The following is a 26,585-nucleotide window of genomic DNA, read 5'->3' as shown; positions in this document are numbered from 1 at the left end:
GATGGTAATCAAATATTAGCTACATATTCTAGTTATTGTTATTAAATGTGTCCACAGCTATTCTTTGGCAAGAAAAAACATTAATGTAAAAATCATCTTTCTTCACCTCAAAGTTTTAACATCCTATTATATATAAGGCTGCTGTGGTACTAATTAAGAATTAAAAATTCTTTTTTCCAAACAGCTATTAGTTATTACAAAATATTGATATTTGACCTATTGCATACCATTATTTTAAATAAAATTAATATTCATCTTAAAAATAAGCTAATTGCTTATTATACATACTTTTGTAAATTCATACATACATGCATCCCATTTACTGTATTTAAAAACAACCTTTCTATGGAAAGAAAAATATATGTAAATTGGATCACATGTTTATTCTTTTGAGTTTCTGCCTACTTCAGCACAGATAATTAAATTATGTGCTGTAGATAGTGTTTTAAAATGTTAAAGATTGCCTGGTAAAAACCTCTTAAGGCAATGCCACGCTAGATTTCTATCCCAGGTAAATTATAGATCTTATAAAAAAAATAAATGCCATATAATCTCATTCTTTACATCATCAAAATAGTAATGCTTGAGATAATAATTTGGTATTTAAAATAAATAAATAAATTAATTAATTAATGTGCATGTCATATTGTAAAGATTTGATCTCAGTGTCCTCAGTTTCTACCTGTTACACACATTGGTATTAATTCTTGAGGACGTATACTTAATCAATTATTACAAATAGATACTTTTTAATTTTACAAAAATAAATCATGCACATGTGACTATTGATACCTTTTTAATCTTTCTAATTACAACTGCTCTAATAAAAATAGCAACTAAAAGTATAGTTGCCTATGTTGATTTTTTTACTTGATGTTCCAAATCAATTAAAACTGGCTATTATAGCCAAGCATTTGAGATGTTTTATCAACAATTTAATGTTATCCATGTTACTGAGATTTTTATTATTCCCAAGGAAACAGTACTGTGGAACCTTAAATCTATATCTTTTAAAAATTTAGATGTCAAAAATCTCTCTAAGTGTCTATGGCACCCTACAATCAGACATACTCATGAGATAAAGGGATCCACTTATTGGCACATGGTATGATCCTGTTCAGATACTTAATATGGGGGAAAGGGGGCAATATTTCTGTTTTTTCCACAGAATGCTACAAGAGCGTGCTAGCTCCCAAAATGATTCATGTGACAGGTTGACCTGTGAGTTCCTGAGTGCCCTGACAGTGGTGACCAGAAAGCTGTATTGAGTGCACAGAGGAAAAAGAAATCAGTCACTCACAAGCAAAATAAAGAAACTCTTCCTATCTCCGCCATGGACTACAACAAGGAGAGCAGACCTAGTGTCAACTTGGAGACAACTAAAAGAGCTGACTCGTGAGGTGGAAGGACTGCTACAGAGTATTGGGCAAGATTTCATCAGAGACTGTTTTTGGCCATTCAGGCCAACTCCCCTATAGCTGTAAAAGCTTGTGTACCTTACCTGTATGCTTATTGTTAGATAATTTTAAGAGTTAAGATCACCAATCTTAACAAGTCTTTTTATATACATTGTAATTTCTTGTCAATTAACTAATTGTGTAGAACCTAATTTAGATAAGGATTCTGCTATTATGATTTTACTTAAAAGACCTGGATATGTTTTACTGCCTGTAGAGTTAGGAAACGATCCTTGGTTTGAGAATTCGGGATTGCAAGCTTTAAAAAGACTAAAAGAACTTATTAGACCTAAGAGATTTGTAGCAGCTTTGATCCTGGGAATTACTGCTTTAATTGCTATTTTAACTTCCTTTACGTTATCCACCACAGCCTTAGTACAACAACTGCATACTGCTCATTTTGTTAATGACATGCATAAGAATATCTCTGTAGCCTTGTCAGAGTTGTATTTTATAGATAAAAAATTGGAAGCAAAGGTTAACGCCCTAGAAGAAGTCGTGCTGGCAATAGGGCAAGATATTGCTAATATCAAGACCAGGTTAGCTACTAAATGTCATGCTTCTTTCCAATACATTTGTGTTACTCCATTACCTTACAACGCCACGACTAACTGGGAAAAGACAAAAACTCATTTACAGGGTATATGGAAAGATACTGATATTTCTCATGACTTAGAACAGTTAAAGGTAAAAATTTCAGATATTAGTAAAAGCCATCTGGACACTTGGAACATTGATGAATTGGCTAGAGATTTAAAGAACAACTTAAGTGCATTAAACCCTCTGGATTGGGTTCAATATATTATCCTACTTGTTATTATTTTTGGCATTACTTTATTAGTAATCATTGTGTTTCCACTCATCTTTAGAGTGCTCCTGAGATCTGTAGCTACGACGAAGCGGGACATCCTGGAACTTCGGCTGAGAAATAAAGATAAATTATCAATTATTAAAAAAAAAAAGGGTGGAATGCCAGGGACTCTGGTGGAGTCAGCTTGACAAAGCGAAAGCTGGGAAGCTGATTCATGAAGCAAAGAGTTTCAAGGAAACTCCCTTCCCGGGGGCTTGGCATTTTCTCCCTAATCTATATAAACCATAAAATTAATTTTTCCATTCCCACATTAGTCTAGTGTATAGATCCACGTGCACTCTATATAGTATTACCTTATAGTAAATGCCTTTTAAGATTGTATTCTAACATAGCTAAAGCCTTTTTCCAGTGTTCTTAGATTCCAGATAGCAGCAAGGAGCTTAACCCATTCAGTAAACAATTAAGCACTTGCCATTTTACTCAGCTGTTTACAGATAGAGACTAAAAGTCTCACTGAGATAGAAATCTTTTACTACAGGCTACTTCCATGTCAAGTATAAGTTGATATACTACCCTGATAAGGGGAAACTCTCCAGACAAGATAAGTTTTACTAGACCTAAGAATTTAGAGCTCTGTGATAGCGCATTACTCTTAAGGCCTGTCAAGAGTTAACAACCCCCTGATGCTTTTAACCTTAAAGTGTGAAATTCTTGCCTGGCATTAGGCTGATCCTAGGCAGGGCTTGTTATCCCTAATGTAAACATTTAACTAGTCCCTGTAAATTCCTTTCTGCTGTAACTGGTGAATTTCAGTGTATCTTGTCTTTTTGTGATTTGTATCCTCTGATAATTCGTTGTTATATAAGTCTGAAGCTCAACCAAAACAATACATTCAGATTCAACACATTTCTCGTGTGATCTGTCTGTCATTTTCATCCGGAATCTTTGTCCATCTGCCTAAGAAATCCCGTTCTTCACAGACCAGGGACCCAGATTGTCTGTGGCAGCACATTTTATCCACTGAGCCATCTTGACAACTCACCTTACATGATTCTGAGTATGAAATGAGTCAATTTAGTACATGTTTTTGTGTGTATGTGTTTGTGAATACATGCACTTATGCTTGTGTGTGCATGTATGTGCCTGCATTTGGAAGCCATGACTCTACCTCTTTAATGTTGGGATTGTAGGTGCATGCTGCTAGGCACGGCTTTTTCAAAATAAATGTAGATCCAGGGGATGAAACTGAAGTTCTCATACTTGTGCAGCAACTGAGCCATCCCCTATATTCCCCACAACACTTAATGTTTACAAGGCAGTTTGCAACTAGGAGGCCGAGAGAGAGTCTGAGTGGGATGCTCATATCTCAGAAGGGCAGAAACACACACAGGACATAGACCATCCCACTCCATGCTCACAGTATGGTGGGCTAATATCATTCCTGCTTTGATAACAAGACCACTATAACTAAGAAAAGGAAAGTCTTAAGGATAAATTCCAGGGCTCCTAAAATAGTCAACTTGGTGTATCTATTGCTGTAGAAAGATCACAAGTTCAAGGCCAGCTTTGATTACAGAATGAATGGAAAGTTAAACCATGCCTCAAAATATGAACTGGGCCTACAATTCCTGCTAAAGTGCTAGCCTAGTATATATGATGACATGGATTCTATTCTCAGGATGGAAAAAATGTGTCAAGAGATCATAAACTATACACATGTATTTTTTTGTTGTTTGTTTGCTTGTGGGTTTTGTTTTTGGAGACAGAATCTCACTCTTTAGACCAGATGCACCTGAAACCCACTTTGTATGTAACCCAGACTAGTTTAAGATGCTCAGAGAACTTCTTGCCTCAGTTCCCTGAGCGCTGCGGTAACAAGCATGAGACCACCCCCTTCCCTGGATCAGTTTAATTAGTATTTTGTACTCTCTACGTACACTATGTTATGTATTGTAGGCCTGTCCTGCACTTGCTATATATAAGCAATGATGACCCTGAGTTTCTGACCTGGCTCCATTATCTGAGAACTTGGATTACAGACATGCACCATTATACTCAGTCTTATATGATGCTGGGGAACAAATCCTGGACATGTGCGGTATAGCAGGCAATACTCTGCGAACTGAACTACTTCCTGGGCCCATGTACATATGAACTGGTGTGATATTGCTACTCTCTCTATATGCACAACTAATAATTAAGAAACATACTCAGGCATGGAGGCACATGCCTTTAAATCCAGGACTCTGTAGACAGGCAGGTGGATATCAGAGTTCCAGACTTGCCACAGCTACATAGTGAGATCCTGTCTCAAAACAATTATGAAAAATAAATATTAATAAGATCAAATAGTATATCTTTCAAAGAGTCAATCCAGGGCTCAAAATGGAACCTGTTGGACTGGAGACAGTTCAAGTGTTAAGAACGTTCATCTTTCTTCAGAGAATAAGAATTTGGATCCCAGAACTCACATCTGGCAGTTAGCTATAGTTCCAGGGGATCGATGCCACTGAGGCCATCTCCACATGTGTGCATACTAACATGCAGCCACATATACATAAAATAAAAATGAATCTTAAAATAAATGGAAGCTATTGACCAAAAAGGTGAATTTGTTATTTTCCCCCTTTAAAAGCTCTACTCTGTTTTTAAATTTATTTTTTAAAATTTTTAATTGAAATAGAATTACATCCGTTTCCCTCCCCTGTCCTTGTGGTGCACTCTCAACTCTCAATGTGACAACCTTTCTATCATTTTATATGCACATGTTTATGTACATGCATACACATACACATACACACAACCTGTTGAGGTTTTGTTGTTGTTGTGTGTGTGTGCAGTTTGTAGGCCCACCACTCACTATTAGTTAGTATGGGTGAGTTTTGAATCTGCCTGTATAAATCACTGATACACAGGGTCAGATTCTGAAAAGGGGACAGAAAGGAAAGAGTGAATGGACTCACGTATAGCTGTGTTCTTGACCTTCACTCAGGATATTCTGGGTTGACAAGGATAGTTTTTTCAGTGTAGAACAGTGTTGTAAGCAGTGGGCAGCAACAATAACATCAGAATAATCCTTAGCCACAAATTTAATCTGTTCCATACAGTTCATAACTTGTGGTAAGAAGGCTTCATCGTCCATCTCAAACAGACAGTAAAACAGCTTCATGCCATCTATCTGTTCTTGAAGCTCTTTATTGCCACTTATGGTTTCCAGGCACTGATACAACTGACGTTTTATTTCTTGGGACAACTGGTGGCCAAAAAATGCCTCTAGCTTTTTTTGTTCTGATTCATGTAAAAGGCCAAAGATGAAAGAGCCAAAAAAAATCCACTGTATTTTGACTTTCTTTAGAAATGTAAATATGAGTGCCTCTATACTTTTGACATCCTGGCTAGGATGGTCTACATGGCTCTTTAGCAGATGAAAGATGGCAGCACAGACCTCCTGGATAGATGGGTGGAGGAAAATGTAAGATTTTTCAGATTCCTTGCTCTTTTCAAGGATCCTTACGTCCAGCAGTGTGGAGATATCAGAGTCCATGATCCCATTTCTCCTGAGAGCCTCCTCAGCAAACACAAATGTGTCAGTCCACATGCCCTCAGCAGCCAGAGAACATAAGCCCTGCAGCTGGTCTTGGCTTTTCTTACTTGGATATTGGGCACTGTGGGGAATGAACAAATTGAAGATGTAAGTGGTATACAGGGAAGTGATACGTCGGCAGATTGAGACTGGGTCTCTTCCCTTCTCTATCTCTTTTTTTAGACAAGTAGCCACCATCCAGCAGAGCACAGGGACTTGACATACAGAGAACAGCTGCTCATTTTCTCTCACCAAACTGAAAATTTCCTGGGTTCTGTTCCTATCTTGGAACAAGCTGTAGAAATACACCTTAATACTGCTCTCATTGAATCCTGCCATCATTTTTACATTTGTGCACTCAATCCTGTCCTCTATTTTCTCAAAAGTCTCTGGGGTAGCAGAGACGAGGAAAGAGGATTCAGGGAGCATCTTCCTCCTGAGCAAACTGCTCATCAGTATATTCACTGGCTGCTTCTCCATGCAGTCATCACACAGCTCCGACTCCCATTCAGACATATCACATTCCATCACTTCCAAGTTGTCGATGACAAATAAGAGTTTCTCCGGTTGGGACAGGATCTCCTCTATGGGAGCTGAGGCGTTGGGCCACTCTTTGGAGATCAATTCTGCCAGGCTTGCTCTCTTCATCTTCTTCACATCTTGACAGCAGAAGTAGAAGATGTAGGAGAATTTGTTCTGAAACACCATGCCTTCTGACCAGGCAAGCATTAACTTTGTCAACATCAGTGACTTGCCAATTCCCGCCACTCCTTGCAGAAACACCATGTGTGGCTTCTTTCCAGTCGCCTTTGATATGAGAAGGTTCTCAAAATGATCACAGTCATCCTGGGTAAATTTCTGCTTAAGGGAATCTTGATCTTTGATGTTAAACTTTCTGGCATAATCATGGGTCAGCTTCTTCTTCAAATGAACTTGATATAACTTTGAGTGTCCTGAGTCAGTGAGCACAAGGGAAAAAAAATCCACAACATATCAACGTTAAGTTAAACATTCACCCACAGAGAGCTTGACCTAGGCATTTTAATTCTCAGAATGTATTCTTTAAAAGTATATACTTATTTATTTATTGTTTTGTTTGTTTGTTGTTGTTGTTGTTTTGAGACAGGGTTTCTCAGTATAGCCCTGGCTGTCCTGGAACTCACTTTGTAGACCAGGCTGACCTCAAACTCAGAAATCCACCTGCCTCTGCCTCCCAAGTGCTGGGATTAAAGGCCTGTGCCACCACTGCTCAGCAAAAGTATTTATTTTTAACTATGTGTATGTTAGTGGATTCCTGTGGAGGTCAGAAGTGTTAAATCCACTCCCTTCTCCCCTAACTGGAATCACAACAGTCCATAAGCAGCTCCCCATAGGTGCTGGGGATTGAGCTCATATGTTGGATAGTAAAACCATGCCAGGAAGTTTGGTAAGAGAGCGGGTTGAGGCCCAGAGACTCAGTGGGCACACACCTGAGACTTAGGTGACTCCCTGCCCCCTGGCAGACTCCTGACTTGGAACATGGACCACACTTCTTATATAAAAGAAATGTGTCCTATGGTCATGTAGGCCCAAAACAGAGTTCTCCATGCTAATGAGGTACCTAGGCCCAGAGGGTTGAGCCAATAGACTTCCCTTTCCAGACATTCCTCCTTGCAGAAGATATTTAATTCTCAGGTCTACACTGAGAAGTGGGTATGACACTTTATGCATTCATTTTTCACCATGAACAACCAATAAACTGATTAGAACCATGGATTGTCTCTTTCATCAAGATCTGCAGTGGGGAGCCATGAAGAAGGCATTTGACTACAGAGCCACAACTTAATTCTCCCATAGGAGACCTCTGTGCTCCCAGCCACAACCGCCATCAAGCCTGCCTCTGCCAAGCTGAGGACAATCACCCCACAGGGATAAACCAGAGTTCCCCCTTACATCCTCCACCCCTGTCCCAGGCTAGTGCTGTCCTCAGCACTCTGACCTGACTCCATTCTCTGCTCTTTCAAGACTCCCAGTGGCTCCTAGATGTCCAAGAGTATGAGAACCTTGTAGCCTTGCTGCAGGCTTGGGGACCCACAAACCAGCTCTGACTTTCCTACTCCATGAAGCGGTGTCTCTGTACATTCCAACAGCCTGGCACTGCTCCCAACAGACACACACTCAGGTCCTCTGCAAGAGTGGGATATGTTCCTAGTCACTGAGTCATTTCTTCAGCCCCCTTATGATGTGTGTTTTTAGAAGTTTGTAAGCTGTAGACCCAGAACAATGCTAATTAATATGAGAAGACTTTCACTGGCCTTGGAGTACAGTTGCATTGCTCTGTGTGTCAGGCACATTCTTATCTGAGAATGGGCTGACCCTAACTCTGCAACAGGAAGAGAATTTATAATAGCCAGAAACTGGAAACAACCTAGCTGTCCTGCAACTAAAGAATGGATACAGAAAATGTGGTACATCTACACAATGGAATACTATTCAGCTATTAAAAACCAAGACATCATGAATTATTCAGGCAAATAGGTGGAACTTGAGAATATCATGCTGCGTAAGATAGTCCAGTTCCCAAAGGGCATCATCTTATGTACTCACTTAAAAGTGGATAAAATACAGCCATAAAATACAGATACCATGGTACACTCCACAGAACCAAAGAAGATAAACAAGAAGGAAGGCCTAATCACAGAAGCTTGAATTACACTTAGAAGGGAGAATAAAATAGTCATGAGAGGCAGATGCAGGGAGAGAACTGGAGGGAAGGGAGATGGGGAGGGAAATGGGGGGTTCAGGGGAAGGACAGGATATATGGCCATATGGCCATGAAAATGAATGGAAATCTGCAACTGATGGGGGTGAGGAGGTGGGGAGCATCTCCAGGACTAGACACAGCCTGGGACAAGGGAGATGCACAACTATCAATGGGGGTGATCTTAGCTGTGACCACTACTTTGGGGACATGGATCCTGGATATAGGTAGGCTACTTCCTATATCCAGACAGGAACTTCAGTAAAGCAATAGAGACACCAACCCACTCACAAAATTTTTAACCCAAAATTTATCATGTCTACAGATGTGATGGTTTGTATATGCTTGGCCTACATAGTGGCACAATTAGGAAGTGTAGCCTTGCTGGAGTAGGTGTGTTACCATGGGTATGGGCCTTAATACCCTTGTCCTAGTTGCCTGGAAGTGAGGTTTCTACTAGATGCCTTTGGGATAAGAGATGGAACTCTCAGCTCCTCCAGCCCCACGTCTGCCTGGTCGCTGCCATGCTTCCTGCCTTGAAGATACTGGACTGAATCTCTGAACCTGTCCCCCACTCAAAGAGAGGAGAAGAAAAAAGGGTGAGAGGGAAGGATTGTGGGAGAGTGACTGGGAGGGGGCAGTGAGCAGTATATAAAATGAATAAGTAAAAATAATAAAGAAATATATGGACAGGGAATGAAGGGCCTAAGGACAGTGAGAAACAAAAGCCAAACTAAAGTATAAACTCTTTGAAAAGAAAAGGAAGCCCTCTGGTCAGCGCCAGCTCCAGGTCACCTCGGACACAAACTCGGCAGATGGTCCCATGGTCCCCAGAGGACTCTCCACACAATCTTAGGATCACAGGTGAGTGGAACACAACATCTGTTCCAAACCAACTGTGATAAGCCTGTGACAGCAGGAGCAAGGACACGGGAGCCCTGCCTGACCAGGAGCTTGGGTTCCTTCTGATCTGTGCTGGTACACCTTGTTTTTGAACACACCAGACAGCCCCACTGTCCCCAGAAAAGACACCACTTCCAGGTGCTGTAACACGCCCAGGCTCTTAGGATTCCAGGATCTCAGGATAACAGGAGCTTGGTCACACCAGGATCTCAGGGTCTCAGAGGAAACTTGACTGCCAAGAACTCTGACACCACAGAACCTCAGATTCACAGAAGCCTGGAAACACAGGATCACAGAGAAAGCTAGACTCTGAAGAGTCCTGAATCACCTGGGATTATAGGAAGGACAGGCTCCAAACAGATATATTGAGGGCAGCAAGCACTTGAGATAATCAGATGGCAGGAGACAAGCAACAAAAACAACCAAGGAACCAAGGTTACTTGGCATAATCAGAACCAAACTCTCCCACCACAGCAATTCCTGGATACACCATCACACCAGAAAAGAAAGATATGGATCTAAATTCACTTCTCATGATGATGATGGAGGACTTTAAGGAGGAAATAACTCCCTTAAAGAAATAAAGGAAAATACATGTAAACAGCTAGAAGCCCTTAAAGAGGAAACGCAAAAATCGCTTAAAGAGTATAGGAAAACACTACCAAACAGGAACTAAAAATGGAAGTAGAAACAATAAAGAAATCACAAGGGGAGAAAATTCTGTAGATAGAAATCCTAGGAAAGAAATCAAGAACCATAGATACTAGCATCAGGAACAGAATTCAAGACATGGAAGAGAGAATCTCAGGTGCAGAAGATTCCATAGAAAACATGGACACAACAATCAAAGAAAATGCAAAATGAAAAAAGATACTAATTCAAAACATCCAAGAAATCCAGAACACAATGAGAAGACCAAACCTAAGGATAACTGATATAGAAGAGAATGAAGATTTTCAACTTCAAGGGCCAATAAATATCTTCAACAAAATTATAGAAAAAAACTTCCCTAACCTAAAGAAAGAGATGCCCATGAACATACAAGAAGCCTATAGAACTCCAAATAGACTGGGTCAGAAAAGAAATTCCTCCCGACACATAATAATCAGAACAACAAATGCACTAAATAAGGATAGAATATTAAAAGCAGTAAGGTAAAAAGATCAAGTAACATATAAAGGCAGACCTATCAGAATTACACGAGATTTCTCACCAGAGACTATACAAGGCATAAGATCCTGGACAGATGTTATACAGACCCTAAGAGAACACAAATGCCAGCCCAGGGTACTATACATACCAAAACTTTCAATTAGCATAGATGGAGAAACCAAAGTATTCCATGACAAAACCAAAATCACACAATAACTTTCCACAAATCCAGCTCTTCAAAGGAAAATATCAGGAAAACTCCAACACAAGAAAGGAAATGACATCCTAGAAAAAGCAAGAAAGTGATCCCTCAACAAACCTAAAAGAAGATAGCCGCAAGAACAGAATCCCAACTCTAACAACAAAAATAACAGGGAGCAACAATTACTTTTCTTTAATATCTCTTAATATCAATGGACTCAATTCCCCAATAAAAAGACATAGACTAACAGACTGGCTACATAAATGAGACCCAACATTTTGCTGCATTCAGGAAACCCACTGAAGAATGGAAAATTACTGGCCTCTTGTAAGAACATGAACTTTTCACCTCAGAGCCCAACCCCTCCCATCTGGAAAACAGTTCCCAGAATGTTCTTGAGAAAAACATTTTCTGGAACAACCACAGAATGTTTCAATAGGCCAGGTGTATTGCCTAACATAGGGCATGACTCTTTGGTTGAGTAAACTTGTGGTTGTTAAACTTCCCCTATTCCCTCCCCATTCCCCTTCCCAGTTTGTGGTTTTTGCCTTTAAAAGCTTGTGAAAATTTTGAGTCGGTGTCGAGACTCCTCTACCCCATGCAGAGGTGTACGAGTCTCGGCCCCAGCGCGCTGGCTTTCCCCCCGCTTTATTAAATAGCTTTGTGTGTACGGCATTTCGGTCTCCGCGTCTCATTTGGGTCCGTGCCATATCCCGAGGCTTGAGTGAGGGTCTCCCTTCTGGGGTCTTTCATTTGGGGGCTCGTCCGGGATCGACACGACCACCCTAGAGACCGAGACCATCCCATCGGGTAAGTTCTGTCGCTTGGCAATTTTGTTTGTTTATACTATCATTCTGTCACATTTGGGTTGAAGCGATCGCACTTTCGGTTTTTAGCGGACGCTCGAGGAGGCTTCTCTCCGAGACGGAGAGAAGGCGTAGATAAGGATAGATGTATCCAGGCGTCTACCGTCTGCTTACCCTAGGAGACGTCCTAGGAGGAGCGGGGGAGGATCAGGAACGCCTGTTGGACCCCCAAGGTCACGAGGAGAACAATCTCCTAGACCATCTGGGCTCGCGGACAGCTCCGCGGCCATCATATTCTTTCGGTTTTTGTCCATCTACCCCAACTCGGCCGCGCCGGGTTTGGTTTCTTTTTGGTTTAGCATTTGTGTCTGCGTCTATTGTCCTTATCGTTGAACTAAAATTTAATATGGGACAGTCTCCATCTACTCCCCTGTCTCTTACACTTGACCACTGGAAAGAGGTCAAGGTCCGAGCTCATAATCAGTCTGTGGAGGTCCACAAGGGCCCGTGGCAGACCTTCTGCTCCTCGGAGTGGCCCACCTTTGGAGTCAGTTGGCCACCAGAGGGAGCCTTTAACCTGTCTCTCATTTATGCCGTCAGGCGAATTGTTTTCCAGGAACAAGGAGGCCACCCAGACCAGATCCCCTACATCATCACCTGGCAGAATTTGGTCCAGTTCCCACCCCCCTGGGTAAAACCCTGGACCCCAGAACCGTCCAGGTCTATCGTGGCCGTAGCCGAGACAGGGGCAACCGCAGAGGGGAAGACCCCTGGCCCATCCGCTCCCCCAAAGATTTACCCTGAAATTGAAGATCCCTTGTGGCTGGACTCCCAGGCACCTCCACCACCATACCCTCAGCCCCAACTTCCTCCTCCTCAGGCAGAATTGCCGCCCAAACCCGACACCCTGGGTCCGGCGGGCAGTACTCGAAGTCGGCGGGGCCGGAGCCCAGAAGGGGGAAATGGACCAGACTCGACGGTGGCTCTTCCCCTTCGGGCCCACGTTGGAGGACCGGCCCCCACTGATCCCCATGCCCTAGTCCCCCTTCAGTATTGGCCCTTCTCTTCATCGGATCTTTACAATAGGAAAACTAATCACCACCCTTTCTCTGAAAACCCCTCAGGGTTGACTGGACTCCTAGAGTCCCTGATGTTTTCCCACCAGCCCACTTGGGATGACTGTCAACAGCTTTTACAGGTCCTGTTCACAACGGAAGAACAGGAAAGAATTCTTCTGGAGGCTAGAAAAAATGTCTTGGGGAACGATGGGACTCCCACTAACCTTCCTAACCTTATTGATGAGGCTTTTCCTTTGACCCGCCCAAACTGGGACTACAATACAGCAGAAGGTAGGGAGCGTCTCCTGGTCTACCGCCGGACGCTAGTGGCGGGTCTCAAAGGGGATGCACGACGGCCCACCAATCTGGCAAAGGTAAGAGAGGTCTTGCAGGGACCAGCCGAGCCACCCTCAGTCTTTCTAGAACGGCTAATGGAGGCCTATAGGAGGTATACCCCTTTCGATCCTTCATCGGAGGGGCAGCAAGCAGCTGTTGCTATGGCTTTCATTGGCCAGTCAGCTCCCGATATAAAAAAGAAGCTGCAAAGACTCAAGGGCCTCCAAGATTATACTTTGCAGGATCTAGTGAAGGAAGCAAAGAAAGTGTTTCATAAGAGAGAGACGGAAGATGAAAGAAAGGAAAGAGAGAAGAAAGAGGCAGAAGACAGGGAGAATCGACGGGACCGTCGACAGGAAAGAAACCTGACAAGGATTCTGGCCGCAGTGGTAGGAGAAGGACAGTTAAGGAGAGATAGGTCAGGGAACCTGGGCAACTGGGCGAGAAGCCAGGATCGCAGACCCCAACCCCAGTTGGAAAAGGACCAGTGTGCGTATTGCAAAGAAAGGGGACATTGGGTTCGGGAATGCCCAAAGAAGAGAGCCAAGGTGCTGGCCCTCGATAAAGATTAGGGAGGTCAGGGCTCAGCCCCCCTCCCTGAGCCTAGGGTGACTGTGTCGGTGGAGGGGACTCCTGTCAATTTCCTGATAGACACAGGAGCGGAACACTCAGTATTGACAGAACCATTAGGACAGCTAAAAGATAAAAAGACCTTAGTGGTGGGGGCTACGGGAAGCAAGCTATACCCTTGGACCACCCACCGCACCTTACATGTGGGAAGACACCAAGTAAAACACTCCTTCTTGGTGATCCCTGAGTGCCCAGCTCCACTCCTGGGGCGGGATCTCCTAACAAAACTAAAAGCCCAAGTTCAGTTCACATCTGAAGGACCTGAAGTGAGTTGGGGAAAGAGAACTGGCCCGATTGCTTGCTTGGTCCTGCATGCAGAAGAAGAGTATCGCTTACATGAACAAAAAATTAAGAGCCCAATAGACCAATTCTGGTTAAAAAAATTCCCGGAAGTATGGGCAGAGCAGGTGGGAATGGGTCTGGCCAAACAGGTACCTCCGGTGATGGTAGAATTAAAGGCTGGAGCCATCCCCATCTCTGTCAAACAGTATCCCATGAACCGAGAGGCCAAAGAGGGCACCCGCCCCCACATACAGAGACTCTCAGCACAAGGCATACTAGTGCCCTGTCAGTCACCATGGAATACACCTCTCCTGCCGGTTCAAAAACCAGGAACTAATGACTACCGACTGGTGCAGGACTTGAGGGAAGTAAACAAAGGAGTGCAGGATATACATCCTACCGTCCCCAACCCTTATAACCTGCTAAGTTCATTGCCACCAGACCAAACTTGGTACACTGTACTAGATTTAAAAGATGCTTTCTTTTGCCTCCGACTACACCCCGAGAGCCAGCTGCTGTTTGCCTCCGAGTGGAGAGATCCAGAGAGTGGACACACCGAACAGCTAACATGGACCAGGTTGCCACAGGGCTTCAAAAATTCTCCCACTCTCTTCGATGAAGCTCTCCATCGGGACCTGTCCCCCTTCAAGGCACGCCACCCCCAAGTGACTCTTCTTCAATATGTAGAAGACCTCCTCCTCACGGCTCAGATGCGTGAGGCATGCATAGCAGGAACCAAAGAACTTCTAAACGAATTGGGTGAGTTAGGGTACCGGGTATCTGCGAAAAAGGCCCAGCTGTGTAAGACCGAAGTCACCTACTTGGGCTATACCCTCCGAGATGGAAGACGATGGCTCACAGAAGCCCGGAAACGGACCGTGATGCAGATTCCGGTCCCAACCACCCCACGACAGGTACGTGAATTTCTGGGAACTGCTGGTTTTTGCAGGCTGTGGATACCTGGGTTCGCGACAATGGCAGCTCCCCTTTATCCCTTAACCAAAGAGGGCCCCCACTTTGTTTGGACTGAGGACCACAAGAAAGCATTTGAAGCCATCAAGCGGGCTCTTCTAGAGGCACCTGCTCTAGCCCTTCCAGATGTGACTAAGCCTTTCGCACTATATGTTGATGAGCGAGCCGGTGTGGCCCGAGGAGTCCTAACCCAAAGACTAGGGCCATGGAGAAGACCTGTGGCCTATCTGTCAAAGAAATTGGACCCTGTAGCCAGCGGATGGCCTACCTGCCTGAGTGCCATAGCGGCTGTGGCACTGTTGGTCAAGGACGCTGACAAACTCACCTTGGAGCAGCATGTGACCATCATCGCTCCCCATGCGTTGTAGAGTGTAGTCAGACAGCCCCCGAACCGGTGGATGACCAATGCCCGGATGACCCACTACCAAAGCCTGCTCCTACACGATCGGGTGGCTTTCGCGCCCCCAGCAATCTTGAACCCCGCCACACTCCTGCCCGTAGAAGGAGACTCGACCCTGGTTCACAGGTGTGTTGATATTCTGGCCGGTGAGGCCGGAACAAGAAAAGATTTGACTGACCAACCTTGGCCTGGAGTGCCTAACGGGTATACGGATGGCAGTAGTTTTGTAATAGAGGGAAAAAGAAGGGCAGGGGCAGCGGTGGTAGATGGGACTCGAGCAATATGGGCAAGTGGCCTTCCCGAAGGTACCTCGGCCCAAAAAGCTGAACTCATCGCCTTAACTCAGGCTCTACGCCTGGCAGAAGGAAAAGCTGTTAATATCTATATCGACAGCTGGTATGCATTTGCCACTGCATATGTCCATGGGGCCATCTACTGGCAGAGGGGCCTTTTAACCTCGGCTGGTAGGGACATTAAAAACAAAGAAGAAATCCTGACACTCTTAGAAGCTATACACTTGCCAAAGAAAGTAGCCATCATCCACTGCCCAGGACACCAGAAAGGAAAAGAACTGACTGCCCGTGGAAATCGGATGGCCGATGCAGTGGCAAAACAAGCAGCCCAAGGGGCAATCGTCCTGGTAGGGCAAGCTAAAAGAAAACAGCCAAAGCCTGCGTCCAAGCCCGAAAAATATGACCTCCGGGAGCTACTTTGGACAAGCGACCCACTCCCCTACTTCTTCCCAGGAAAAATTAATTTAACCCCAGAAGAAGGACTTGAATTCATGACTGGACTTCATCGGTTCACACATCTGGGGGCTAACAAAATGACAAAGTTAGTTGAGGGCAATTCCAGGTTCAAGGTCCCAGACCTCAGGAAGACGGCTCAAAAGGTAGTAGAAGCCTGTCAGGCTTGTGCCCTTACTAACACCTCAAAGGCTTACAGGGAACCTGGAAAAAGACAGAGGGGAGACCGCCCTGGTGTGTACTGGGAAGTAGATTTTACTGAAGTTAAACCAGGGATGTATGGTAACAAATACCTGCTAGTGTTTATAGATACCTTTTCAGGATGGGTTGAAGCTTACCCTACAAAAACAGAAACGGCGCAAATTGTAGCCAAGAAGATCTTAGAAGAAATCCTGCCCAGATTCGGGATTCCTAAGGTAATAGGGTCTGACAACGGACCAGCCTTTGTTGCCCAGGTAAGTCAGGGACTGGCCACACAATTGGGTGTTAATTGGAAACTACATTGTGCCTACCACCCACAAAGCTCAGGACAGGTAGAAAGAATAAATAGAACCTTAAAAGAGACCCTGACCAAATTAGCCATTGAGACCGACGGGAAGGACTGGGTGGCCCTCCTCCCCTTTGTGCTTTTTAGGGTCCGCAATACTCCAGGACGCTTTGGGCTCTCGCCCTTTGAAATCCTGTACGGGGGACCGCCCCCCTTAACTGAGTCCGGAGGGACATTGGTTCCTGATGCGGACTCAACCTTACCCTCTGCTTTGCTTGCTCGTTTAAGGGTCCTTGAGGTGATCAGAACCCAAATTTGGGACCAGATAAAGGAGGCCTATGCCCCAGGGACCACTGCAGTTCCACACGAGTTCCAAGTCGGAGACTGGGTCTTGATCCGCAGACATCGGACCAGAAACCTTGAGCCTCGGTGGAAAGGGCCCTATTTGGTACTCTTGACAATCCCCACAGCAATAAAGGTAGATGGGAATGCCACATGGATCCACACCTCCCACGTCAAGAGAGCCGCCTGTCAGGATAAAGAAAACCAACGAGACGATTGGATGGTGGCTACTACTGACAATCCTCTTAAGCTACGCCTGCTGCGCAGAAATGGCCCTCCCCAATCCTAACCCTCACGCTCCATTTCATCAAACTTGGGAGGTACATAATAAAGAAGACAACATTGTATGGTCAATTACTGACATACACCCCCTCTGGACTTGGTGGCCTGATCTCACACCTGATATCTGTAAGTTAGCAGCTGGATCCCCCACCTGGGACCTCCCAGATCACACCAACCTCAATAGCCCACCCCCCAGAAAAAAATTGTGTCCCAAACCGAATCGGGAGCTCATATGGCTGTTCGGGGCAGTTCTACTGTGCTAATCTTAGGGCAGCAGATTTCTATGTTTGCCCTGGTCAAGGTCAACCCAAAAGACTGCAGGTGACATGTGGAGGACCAGAAAGTCTGTATTGCAGAAAATGGGGATGTGAAACAACAGGAGATGCCTATTGGAATCCTACCTCTTCCTGGGACCTGATCACGGTAAATCGGGGCAGTAACCGTGATGGGCCAAACCAGGGAGAAAGGGACCCCTCTAATTATCCAGAAAGTGGGTGTGCTCTTATGAACAGCCCCTCAGGACCATGCAAAGGTCAATATTGTAACCCCCTACGCATAAGGTTCACTGAAAAAGGAAAACAAGATCATCAAAGTTGGCTTAAGGGAAATAGATGGGGCTGGCGAGTGTATACAACATCACAAGACACTGGGTTCATTTTTAAAATCAAATTGACGATAACAGAAGTAATAGTGGCACCTATAGGGCCTAACAAGGTCCTTATAGAACAGGGTCTCCCAGTCAGACCCAAACCTCTTCCAGCCAAGCCCAGATCCCCAACAGTTAAACCCAAACCTCCAACAGTCAGACCCAAATCTCCGACCCTACTGCCAACCCTTATCATGGGCCCCTCCTATATTGCCACTCAAATTCCCACCGCCACATTACAAAATCCCTCAACTGTAGCCCCAACAAACCCCACAACGGGACAGAGAATGTTTAATTTAGTAAGAGGAGCTTTCTACGCCCTTAATAGAACAAATCCAGATGCCACTGAGGAATGTTGGTTATGTTTGTCCTCGGCCCCCCCTTATTATGAAGGAATCACCTTTAATGGAGATATCAATATAACCAGCCACCATGCCACCTGTTCATGGGGAACGGAGAAAAAATTGACTCTGTCTGAGGTATCGGCAATAAGCCCAGGTCTCTGTATAGGTACTCCCCCTCCTACCCACAAACATTTATGCAACCGAACTCAGTCTGTGCCCAAAACAGAAACTAATACTCATCTTGTGCCGTCCCCAGTTGGCTGGTGGGCCTGTAAGTCAGGGCTTACCCCCTGTGTAACAACCAAGGTCTTTGACCCCTCCCATGATTTCTGTGTTATGATTCAACTGTTGCCTCGAGTGTATTATCATCCTGCTTCTAGCTTAGAGGAAATGTATATGAGTACAAGATTTAAGAGAGAACCTATTACTCTAACTTTAGCCACCTTCATGAGTATAGGCATGGCAGTGGGAGTGGGGACAGGAGTATCAGCCTTAATTGAAGGAAGACAAGGAATCCAATCCTTAAGAGATGCGGTTAATGAAGAACTAGAAATAATAGAGAAGTCAATTAATGCCTTAGAAAAATCCTTGACTTCCCTGTCTGAAATAGTGCTACAAAACAGGAGGGGGCTAGACTTACTGTTCCTCAAAAAAGGAGGACTCTGTGGAGCTCTAAAAGAAGAATGCTGTTTTTATGCAGATCACACTGGGATAGTTAGAGATTCTATGCAAAAGCTGAGAGAAAGACTTGAGCAGGGTAAGGGAGAAAGAGAGGGCAGACAAGGATGGTTTGAAAGTTGGTTTAATAGGTCTCCATGGCTCACCACCCTTCTCTCGACTATAGCTGGACCCTTAATAATTCTTATGCTCTTGCTTACTTTTGGGCCGTGTGTTATTAATAGATTAGTGGCTTTTGTAAAAGAAAGAGTAAGTGCTGTCCAGGTAATGGTTCTGCGACAACAGTATCAGGTCCTACAAGAGGCTGAAACATCGCTCTAAGATTAGAGCTACTTACAAGAAGAAGTGGGGAATGAAGAATGGAAAATTACTGGCCTCTTGTGAGAACATGAACTTTTCACCTCGGAGCCCAACCCCTCCCATCTGGAAAACAGTTCCCAGAATGTTCTTGAGAAAAACATTTTCTGGAACAACCACAGAATGTTTCAATAGGCCAGGTGTATTGCCTAACATAGGGCATGACTCTTTGGTTGAGTAAACTTGCGGTTGTTAAACTTCCCCTATTCCCTCCCCGTTCCCCCTCCCAGTTTGTGGTTTTTGCCTTTAAAAGCTTGTGAAAAATTTGAGTCGGGGTCAAGACTCCTCTACCCCATGCAGAGGTGTACGAGTCTCGGCCCCAGCGCGCTGGCTAACCCCCCCCCCCCCCGCTTTATTAAATAGCTTTGTGTGTACGGCATTTCGGTCTCCACGTCTCATTTGGGTCTGCGCCATATCCCGAGGCTTGAGTGAGGGTCTCCCTTCGGGGGTCTTTCACCACCTCAGAGACAAAGACAGACACTGCCTCAAATTAAAAAACTGGAAAACAATTTTCCAAGCACTGGTCTGAAGAAACAAGCTGGAGTAGCCATTCTAATACCTAATAAAATCGACTTTGATCCCAAACTTATCATAAAAGACAATAAGAGGCACTTCATGCTCATCAAAGGTAAAATCTTCCACACTGAATTCTCAATTCTGAATATCTATGCTCCAAATGCAGGGGAATCCATATTCATTAAAGAAACTTTAGTGAAGCTCAAAGCACACAGTTTTTAAGCACAGAATAGTAGTGGGAGACTTTAGCAACACAGTCTCATCAACGGACAGATCCTGGAAACAGAAACTAAACAAAGACACAGTGAAACTAACAGAAGTTATGAAACACGTGGATTTAACAGATATCTAGAGAACATTCTACCCTAAAACAAAAAGATCTAACTTCTTCACAGCACCTCATGGTACCTTCTCTAAAATTGACCATATAATTGATCACAAAACAGGTCTCAACAGTTACAAAAATATTGAAATTGTCCCATGCATCCTATCAGATCACCACAGACTAAGGCGGATCTTCAATAACAACATGAATAATAGAAAGCCAACATTGACGAGGAAGCTAACCAACACTCTACTCAATGATAACTTGGTCAAGGAAGAAATAAAGAAATTAAAGACTTTTTAGAGTTTAATGAAAATGAAGCCACAACATACCCAAACTTATGGGACACAATGAAAGCAGTCTTAAGAGGAAAACTCATAGCTCTGAATGCCTCCAAAAAGAAACTAGAGAGAGCATACGCTAGCAGCTTGACAGTACACCTAAAAGCTCTAGAACAAAAGGAAGCAAAATCACCCAAGAGGAGTAGAGGGCAGGAAATAATCAAACCCAGGGCTGATATCAACCAATTGGAAACAAAGAGAACTATTCAAAGAATCAACCAAACCAGGTGCTGGTTCTTTGAGAAAATCAACAAGATAGATAAACACTTAACCAGACTAACTAGAGGGCACAGGGATAGTATCCTAATTAAAAAAATCAGAAATGAAAAGGGAGACATAACAACAGAACCTGAGGAAATCCAAAGAATCATCATATCCTACTACAAAAGGCTATACTCAACAAGAGTGGATAACCTGGATGAAATGGAGAATTTACTAGACAGATACCAGGTACGAAAGTTAAATCCAGGTCAGAATAATGATCTGAACAGTCCCATATTCCCTAAAGAAATATAAGCAGTCATTAATAGTCTCCCAATCAAAAAAGCCCAGGACCAGATGGGTTTAGTGCAGAGTTCTATCAGACCTTCAAAGAAGACCTAATTCCCATTGTCCTCAAACTATTTCACAAAGTAGAAACAGAAGGTACTCCAACCAATTCATGCTATGAAGCCACAATTACTCTGGTACCTAAACCACACAAAGACCCAACAAAGAAAGAGAACTTTAAAACAATTTCCCTTATGAATATTGATTCAAAAATACTCAATAAAATCCTCCTAAACCGAATCCAAGAACACATCAAAAAGATCATCCATCATGACTAAGTAGGCTTCATGCCAGGGATTCAGGGATGGTTTAATATACGGAAATCCATCAATGTAATCCACTAAACAAACTCAAAGAGAAAAACCACATGATCATCTCCTTAAATGCTGAAAAAGCATTTGACAAAATCCAACGCACATTCATGTTAAAAGTCTTGGAAAGATCACGAATTCAAGGCCCATTCTGAAACACAATGAAAGCAATAAACAGCAAACCAGTAGCCAACATCAAACTAAATGGAGAGAAATTTGAAGTAGTCCTGCTAAACTCAGGGACTAGACAAGGCTGCCCACTTTCTCCCTACGTATTCAATTTAGTACTTGAAGTCCTAGCCAGAGCAGTTCAATAACAAAAGGAGATCAAGGGGATACAAATTGGAAAGGAAGATGTCAAAAATATCACTATTTGCAGATGATATGATAGTATATATAAGTGACCCTAAAAATTCCACCAGAGAACTCCTAAACCTGATAAACAACTTCTGTGAAGTAGTTGGATATAAGACTAACTCAAACAAATCAGTGGCCTTTCTCTACACAAAGGATAAATAGGATGAGAAAGAAATTAGGGAAACAACACCCTTCACAATAATCACAAATAATATAAAATACCTGGTTGTGACTATAACTAAGAAAGTGAAATATCTGTATGATAAGAACTTCAAGTCTCTGAAGAAAGAAATTTAAGATCTCAGAAGATGGAGAGATTCCCCCATGCTCATGGATTGGCAGGACCAATATAGTAAAAGTGGCTATCTTGCCAAAAGCTATCGACAGATTCAATGCAATCCCCATCAATATTCCAACTCAATTCTTCAATGAATTAGAAAGGGCAGTTTGCAAATTCATCTGGAATAACAAAAAACCTAGGATAGCAAAAAATATTCTCAACAATAAAAGAACCTCTGGAGGAATCACCATGCCTGACCTCAAGCTGTACTACAAGGCAATTGTGATAAAAACGGCATAGTACTGGTACAGAGACAGACAGGTAGATCAATGGAAGGGAATTGAAGACCCAGAAATAAACCCACACACCTATGGTCATTTCATCTTTGACAAGGGAGCAAAAACCTTCCAGTGGAAAAAAGACAGCATTTTTAACAAATGGGCTGGCACAACTGGTGGTTATCATGTAGAAGAATGCAAATTGATCCAGTCTTATCTCCTTGTACAAAGCTCAAGTCTAAGTGGATCAAGGAACTCCACATAAAACCAGAGGCTCTGAAACTTATAGAGGAGAAAGTGGAGAAAAGCCTCAAAGATATATAGACACAAGGGAAAATTTCCTGAACAGAAGATCAATGTCTTGTGCAGTAAGATCAAGAATTGACAAATGGGACCTCATAAAATTCCAAAGCTTCTGTAAGGCAAAAGACACTGTCAATAAGACAAAAAGGCCACCAACAGATTGGGGAAGGATCTTTACCTATCCTAAATCAGATAGGGGACTAATATCCAATATATATAAAGAACTCAAGAAGATGGACTCCAGAAAATCAAATAACCCCATTAAAAAATGGGGCTCAGAGCTAAACAAAGAATTCTCACCTGAGGAATACTGAATGGCTTAGAAGTACCTGAAAAAATGCTCAGCATCCTTAATCATCAGAGAAATGCAAATCAAAAAAACCTTGAGATTCTATCTCACACCAATCAGAATGGCTAAGATCAAAAATTCAGGTGACAGCAGATGCTAGTGAGGATGTGGAGAAAAAGGAACACTCCTTCATTGTTGGTAGGATTGCACGCTTGTACAACCACTCTGGAAATCAGTCTGGCGGTTCCTCAGAAAATCGGACATAGTACTACCGGAGGATCCCGCAATGCCTCTCCTGGGCATATATCCAGAAGATGTCCCAACCGGTAAGAAGAACACATGCTCCACTATGTTCATAGCAGCCTTATTTATAATAGTCAGAAGCTGGAAAAAACCCAGATGCCCCTCAACAGAGGAATGGATTCAAAAAATGTGGTACATTTACACAATGGAGTACTACTCAGCTATTAAAAAGAATGAATTTATGAAATTCCTAGGCAAATGGTTGGACCTGGAGGGCATCATCCTGAGTGAGGTAACACAATCACAAAAGAACTCAAATGATATGTACTCACTGATAAGTGGATATTAGCCCAGAAACTTAGTATACCCGAGATATAAGAGACAATTTGTAAAACACACGAAACTGAAGAAGAACGAAGACTAAAGTGTGGACACTTTGCCCCTTCTTAGAATTGGAAACAATCACCCATGGAAGGAGTTACAGAGACAAAGTTTGGAGCTGAGACAAAAGGATGGACCATCTAGAAACTGCCATATCCAGGGATCCATCCCATAATTAGCCTCCAAACAATGACACCATTGCATACACTAGCAAACGTTTGCTGAAAGGACCCTGATATAGCTGTCTCTTGTGAGACTATGCGGGGTCCTAGCAAACACATAAGTGGATGCTCACAGTCAGCTATTGGATGGATCGCAGGGCCCCCAATGGAGGAGCTAGAGAAAGTAACCCAGGTGCTAAAGTGATCTGCAACCCTGTAGGTAGAACAACAATATGAACTGACCAGTACCCCAGAGCTCTTGACTCTAGCTGCATATGTATCAAAAGATGGTCTAGTATGCCATCACTGGAAAGAGAGGCCCATTGGACTTGCAAACTTTATATGCCCCAGTAGAGGGGAACGCCAGGGCCAGGAATGGAAGTGGGTGAGTTGGGGAGCAGGGAGAGGGGACAGGGGATTTTCAGAGGGGAACCTAGGAAAGGGGATAACATTTGAAATGTAAATAAAGAAAATATCTAATAAAAAAAGAAAAAAAAGAAAAGGAGATATATACAAGTTATTGTATAAAGATATACATGCATGACATTCAAGAGAGCTGAGTGGTTAAAAGCACCAAGAGAACCTGTGTTCAATTCTAAGCATTCACATGACATCATCCGCATTCTGTAAGTCTAGTACCAGAAGATCTGATGTCCATTTCTAGCTTTCAAGGGCACTGTCCATGCATGGGGCACATACATATATGCAGCTACTCCTATATGTACATAATATAATTTCTAACTGTTCTTGTGTATTTTGATTATGAATTGAAGATTAAATATGTGCAACTAGAATTCCAGAAGAAGGTGGGATATAAAGAATAGCACAGAGACAATCTTTAAACAAATATAGACTGAAGAGTAAAGAATATCATAGCTGCAGATCTAAGACAACTAGTGAATTCCAAGAAGGCTGGGCTTAGAAAAAAAACCTACATCAGGCTTATCATGGAACCTCAAGGACAAAGAAATCAATGGAGCCTTAAAGCAGCCATAATATCTTATACCAGAATAAAGACATGTCTGACTCTTATATCACAGTGTTCACAAACCATGGATTTTTTTATATAAGATTTTGCTTGTTAAAATCAAAACATCCACAGTCACAACATAGACTGAGAAATCTGTTTCACATTGTAGTACATAGCTGTTTCAAATCCATATGTGATATGTATGTGGGAGGGTGAGGGGGTGGGCACAGGTTAACATTGGTGTCTTCTTCAAATACTCTCTGCTTTTTAAAAGATTTGTTTTCAATTTATGTGAATAGATGTTTTTGTCTGCATGCACGCATGCACACCAGAATTGTGCAGTGCTCTGAGACGATAGAAGAAGGCATTGAATACCCTGAAACTGGAGTTATGGATTGTTGTGAAGCACCAGGTAGATTCTGAAAACAAAGCCAAGGTTCTCTGTAGGCACTCCATCTCATTTTTTTTTCAAGACAGGGTTTCTCTGTATAGTCCTGGCTGTCCTGGAACTCACTCTGTAGACCAGGCTGGCCTCGAACTCAGAAATCAGCCTGCCTCTGCCTCCTGAGTGCTGGGATTAAAGGCATGTGCCACCACTGCCTGGCTCTATCTCATTTTTTTGAGACATTTTTTTAAGTTGGCTTAAAACTTGCCAAACTGACTGACCACTTGCTACAATGCCTTGTTTTTATGTGGTTGCTGAGATCCAAAGTCAGACTGTCATATTTACATAGCAAGCAGACAAAGCCATCTTCCTTGACCCTATAAATATGATTTATTGCCGGTGTCTTCTGTTGCTACTGCCCTAAATTCTCAGTGTTACCATTTCACTATAGAGTTAAGGCTCCAGTTTAGATTAAGGGGAACATTATTAATGTCCTGGGTAGAAGTTTAACCAAATAGGCTAGGGCATGCTACCCTCATACATTTGATACACAGACTAGACCTAATGTGTCTACATGAAGGTGCCTCCTTTCCCAAGCATAAGAATATCCCATGACACCCAATGGCCCTAGAGTAGATGGGCATGAAGAACAGTTATCAAAACTATGGCATGATCCTCACCCACTGTAAAGCAGCTTTGACCAACTCACCAGCAATCTCTCTTCCTGCCCTCTCCATGAGATCCTGCCTATTCATCTTCTGGAAGATTTTGAAGGTCATATCCCAGGCTTTCTTCTCCTCATAATGTTTCAACAGTAAGTTGGCAAGGTCTTCACGAGATGCCTTCTTCACTTCGGTCCAAGAAATGTGTTTCAGCCCCAACTGCAAAATCTCCTGTTGGAGTAATTCCTTAAATTTCATGAATTCTTTCTTGTTTAGCTCTTCCAAGTACCACATAAGGCCAAAATCAGAAAAAAATGATGCCATCGTGTCTTAAGGAAGAGAGATGCGTCTTCAGAGAGGTGAATACCAGGAGTAAGAAACATATGGGTTCTGTGGGAAAATCAGGCAAGCAGCTGAGTTATTAAGCACAAAGCAAAAAAAATGGGGGTGGGGTGGGGTGGGGAATGGGGAAGTGATGGAGCTGGTAAAGTGTTTGCTGCACAAGTTTAGGAACATAAGCTGTGTCAGCATTTATGTAACAAGCAGGGTGTGCAGCCACAGAACCTTCAAAGTACTATATGTCTTGCCTGCAAGATGTGCTGGGGCAATGATGATACAGAACTTTTGAGAGTGGCCAACCAATGACTGGTACAACTTGAGGCCCACACCATAAGAGGGAGCCCATGTCTGAGACTATGTCGATGGCCAGGAACCAGAGGCTGCTCAGCACAGAGATCAAAAATGGAACCAAACACAATTGGCAAAAAAAAAGAAGTTAATGAAATGATTTTTCTGTTATATTCATACATCAGCGCCTACCTTGATTATCATCAGAGGCAATGTCCAGCAACAGAGAGGAGCAGATGCAGGGACCCACAGCCAGACACTAGGTGAAGTCAGGAGAACCCCACAGAAGAAGGGGAGGAAGGGCTGTAGAAGCCAGAGGGGTCAAGGACACCATGAAAACACATCACATAGAATCATCTAAGCAGAGCTCACTGAGGCTCATAAAGATTTAAA

General features: G+C 43.2%; 1 protein-coding gene across 2 annotated transcripts in view; it reads right to left on the bottom strand.

Moving 5' to 3' along the window:
• Nlrp4e (NLR family, pyrin domain containing 4E) overlaps nucleotides 1-25,979 on the bottom strand; it is a 61,086-nt gene extending 35,107 nt beyond the window's left edge. Inside the window, exons 1-2 of one of the 2 annotated variants that reach the window (NM_001004194.2) lie at nucleotides 25,613-25,979; nucleotides 5,232-6,804 (exon numbers count right to left, since the gene is read on the bottom strand). In NM_001004194.2, the coding sequence (NP_001004194.2) occupies nucleotides 5,232-6,804; nucleotides 25,613-25,889 (1,850 nt within the window). In that variant the 5' untranslated portion in view covers nucleotides 25,890-25,979. Of the gene's footprint in view, nucleotides 1-5,231; nucleotides 6,844-25,612 lie in introns of both variants that reach the window. The other variant, XM_030242760.1, reaches the window with a different exon arrangement.
• Nucleotides 25,980-26,585: the final 606 nt, after the last annotated feature.

The sequence above is a fragment of the Mus musculus genome, chromosome 7 (assembly GCF_000001635.26).
Source record: "Mus musculus strain C57BL/6J chromosome 7, GRCm38.p6 C57BL/6J".
In the NCBI taxonomy this organism is placed as follows: Eukaryota; Metazoa; Chordata; class Mammalia; order Rodentia; family Muridae; genus Mus; species Mus musculus.
This window is presented reverse-complemented; position numbering and strand designations above follow the sequence as displayed.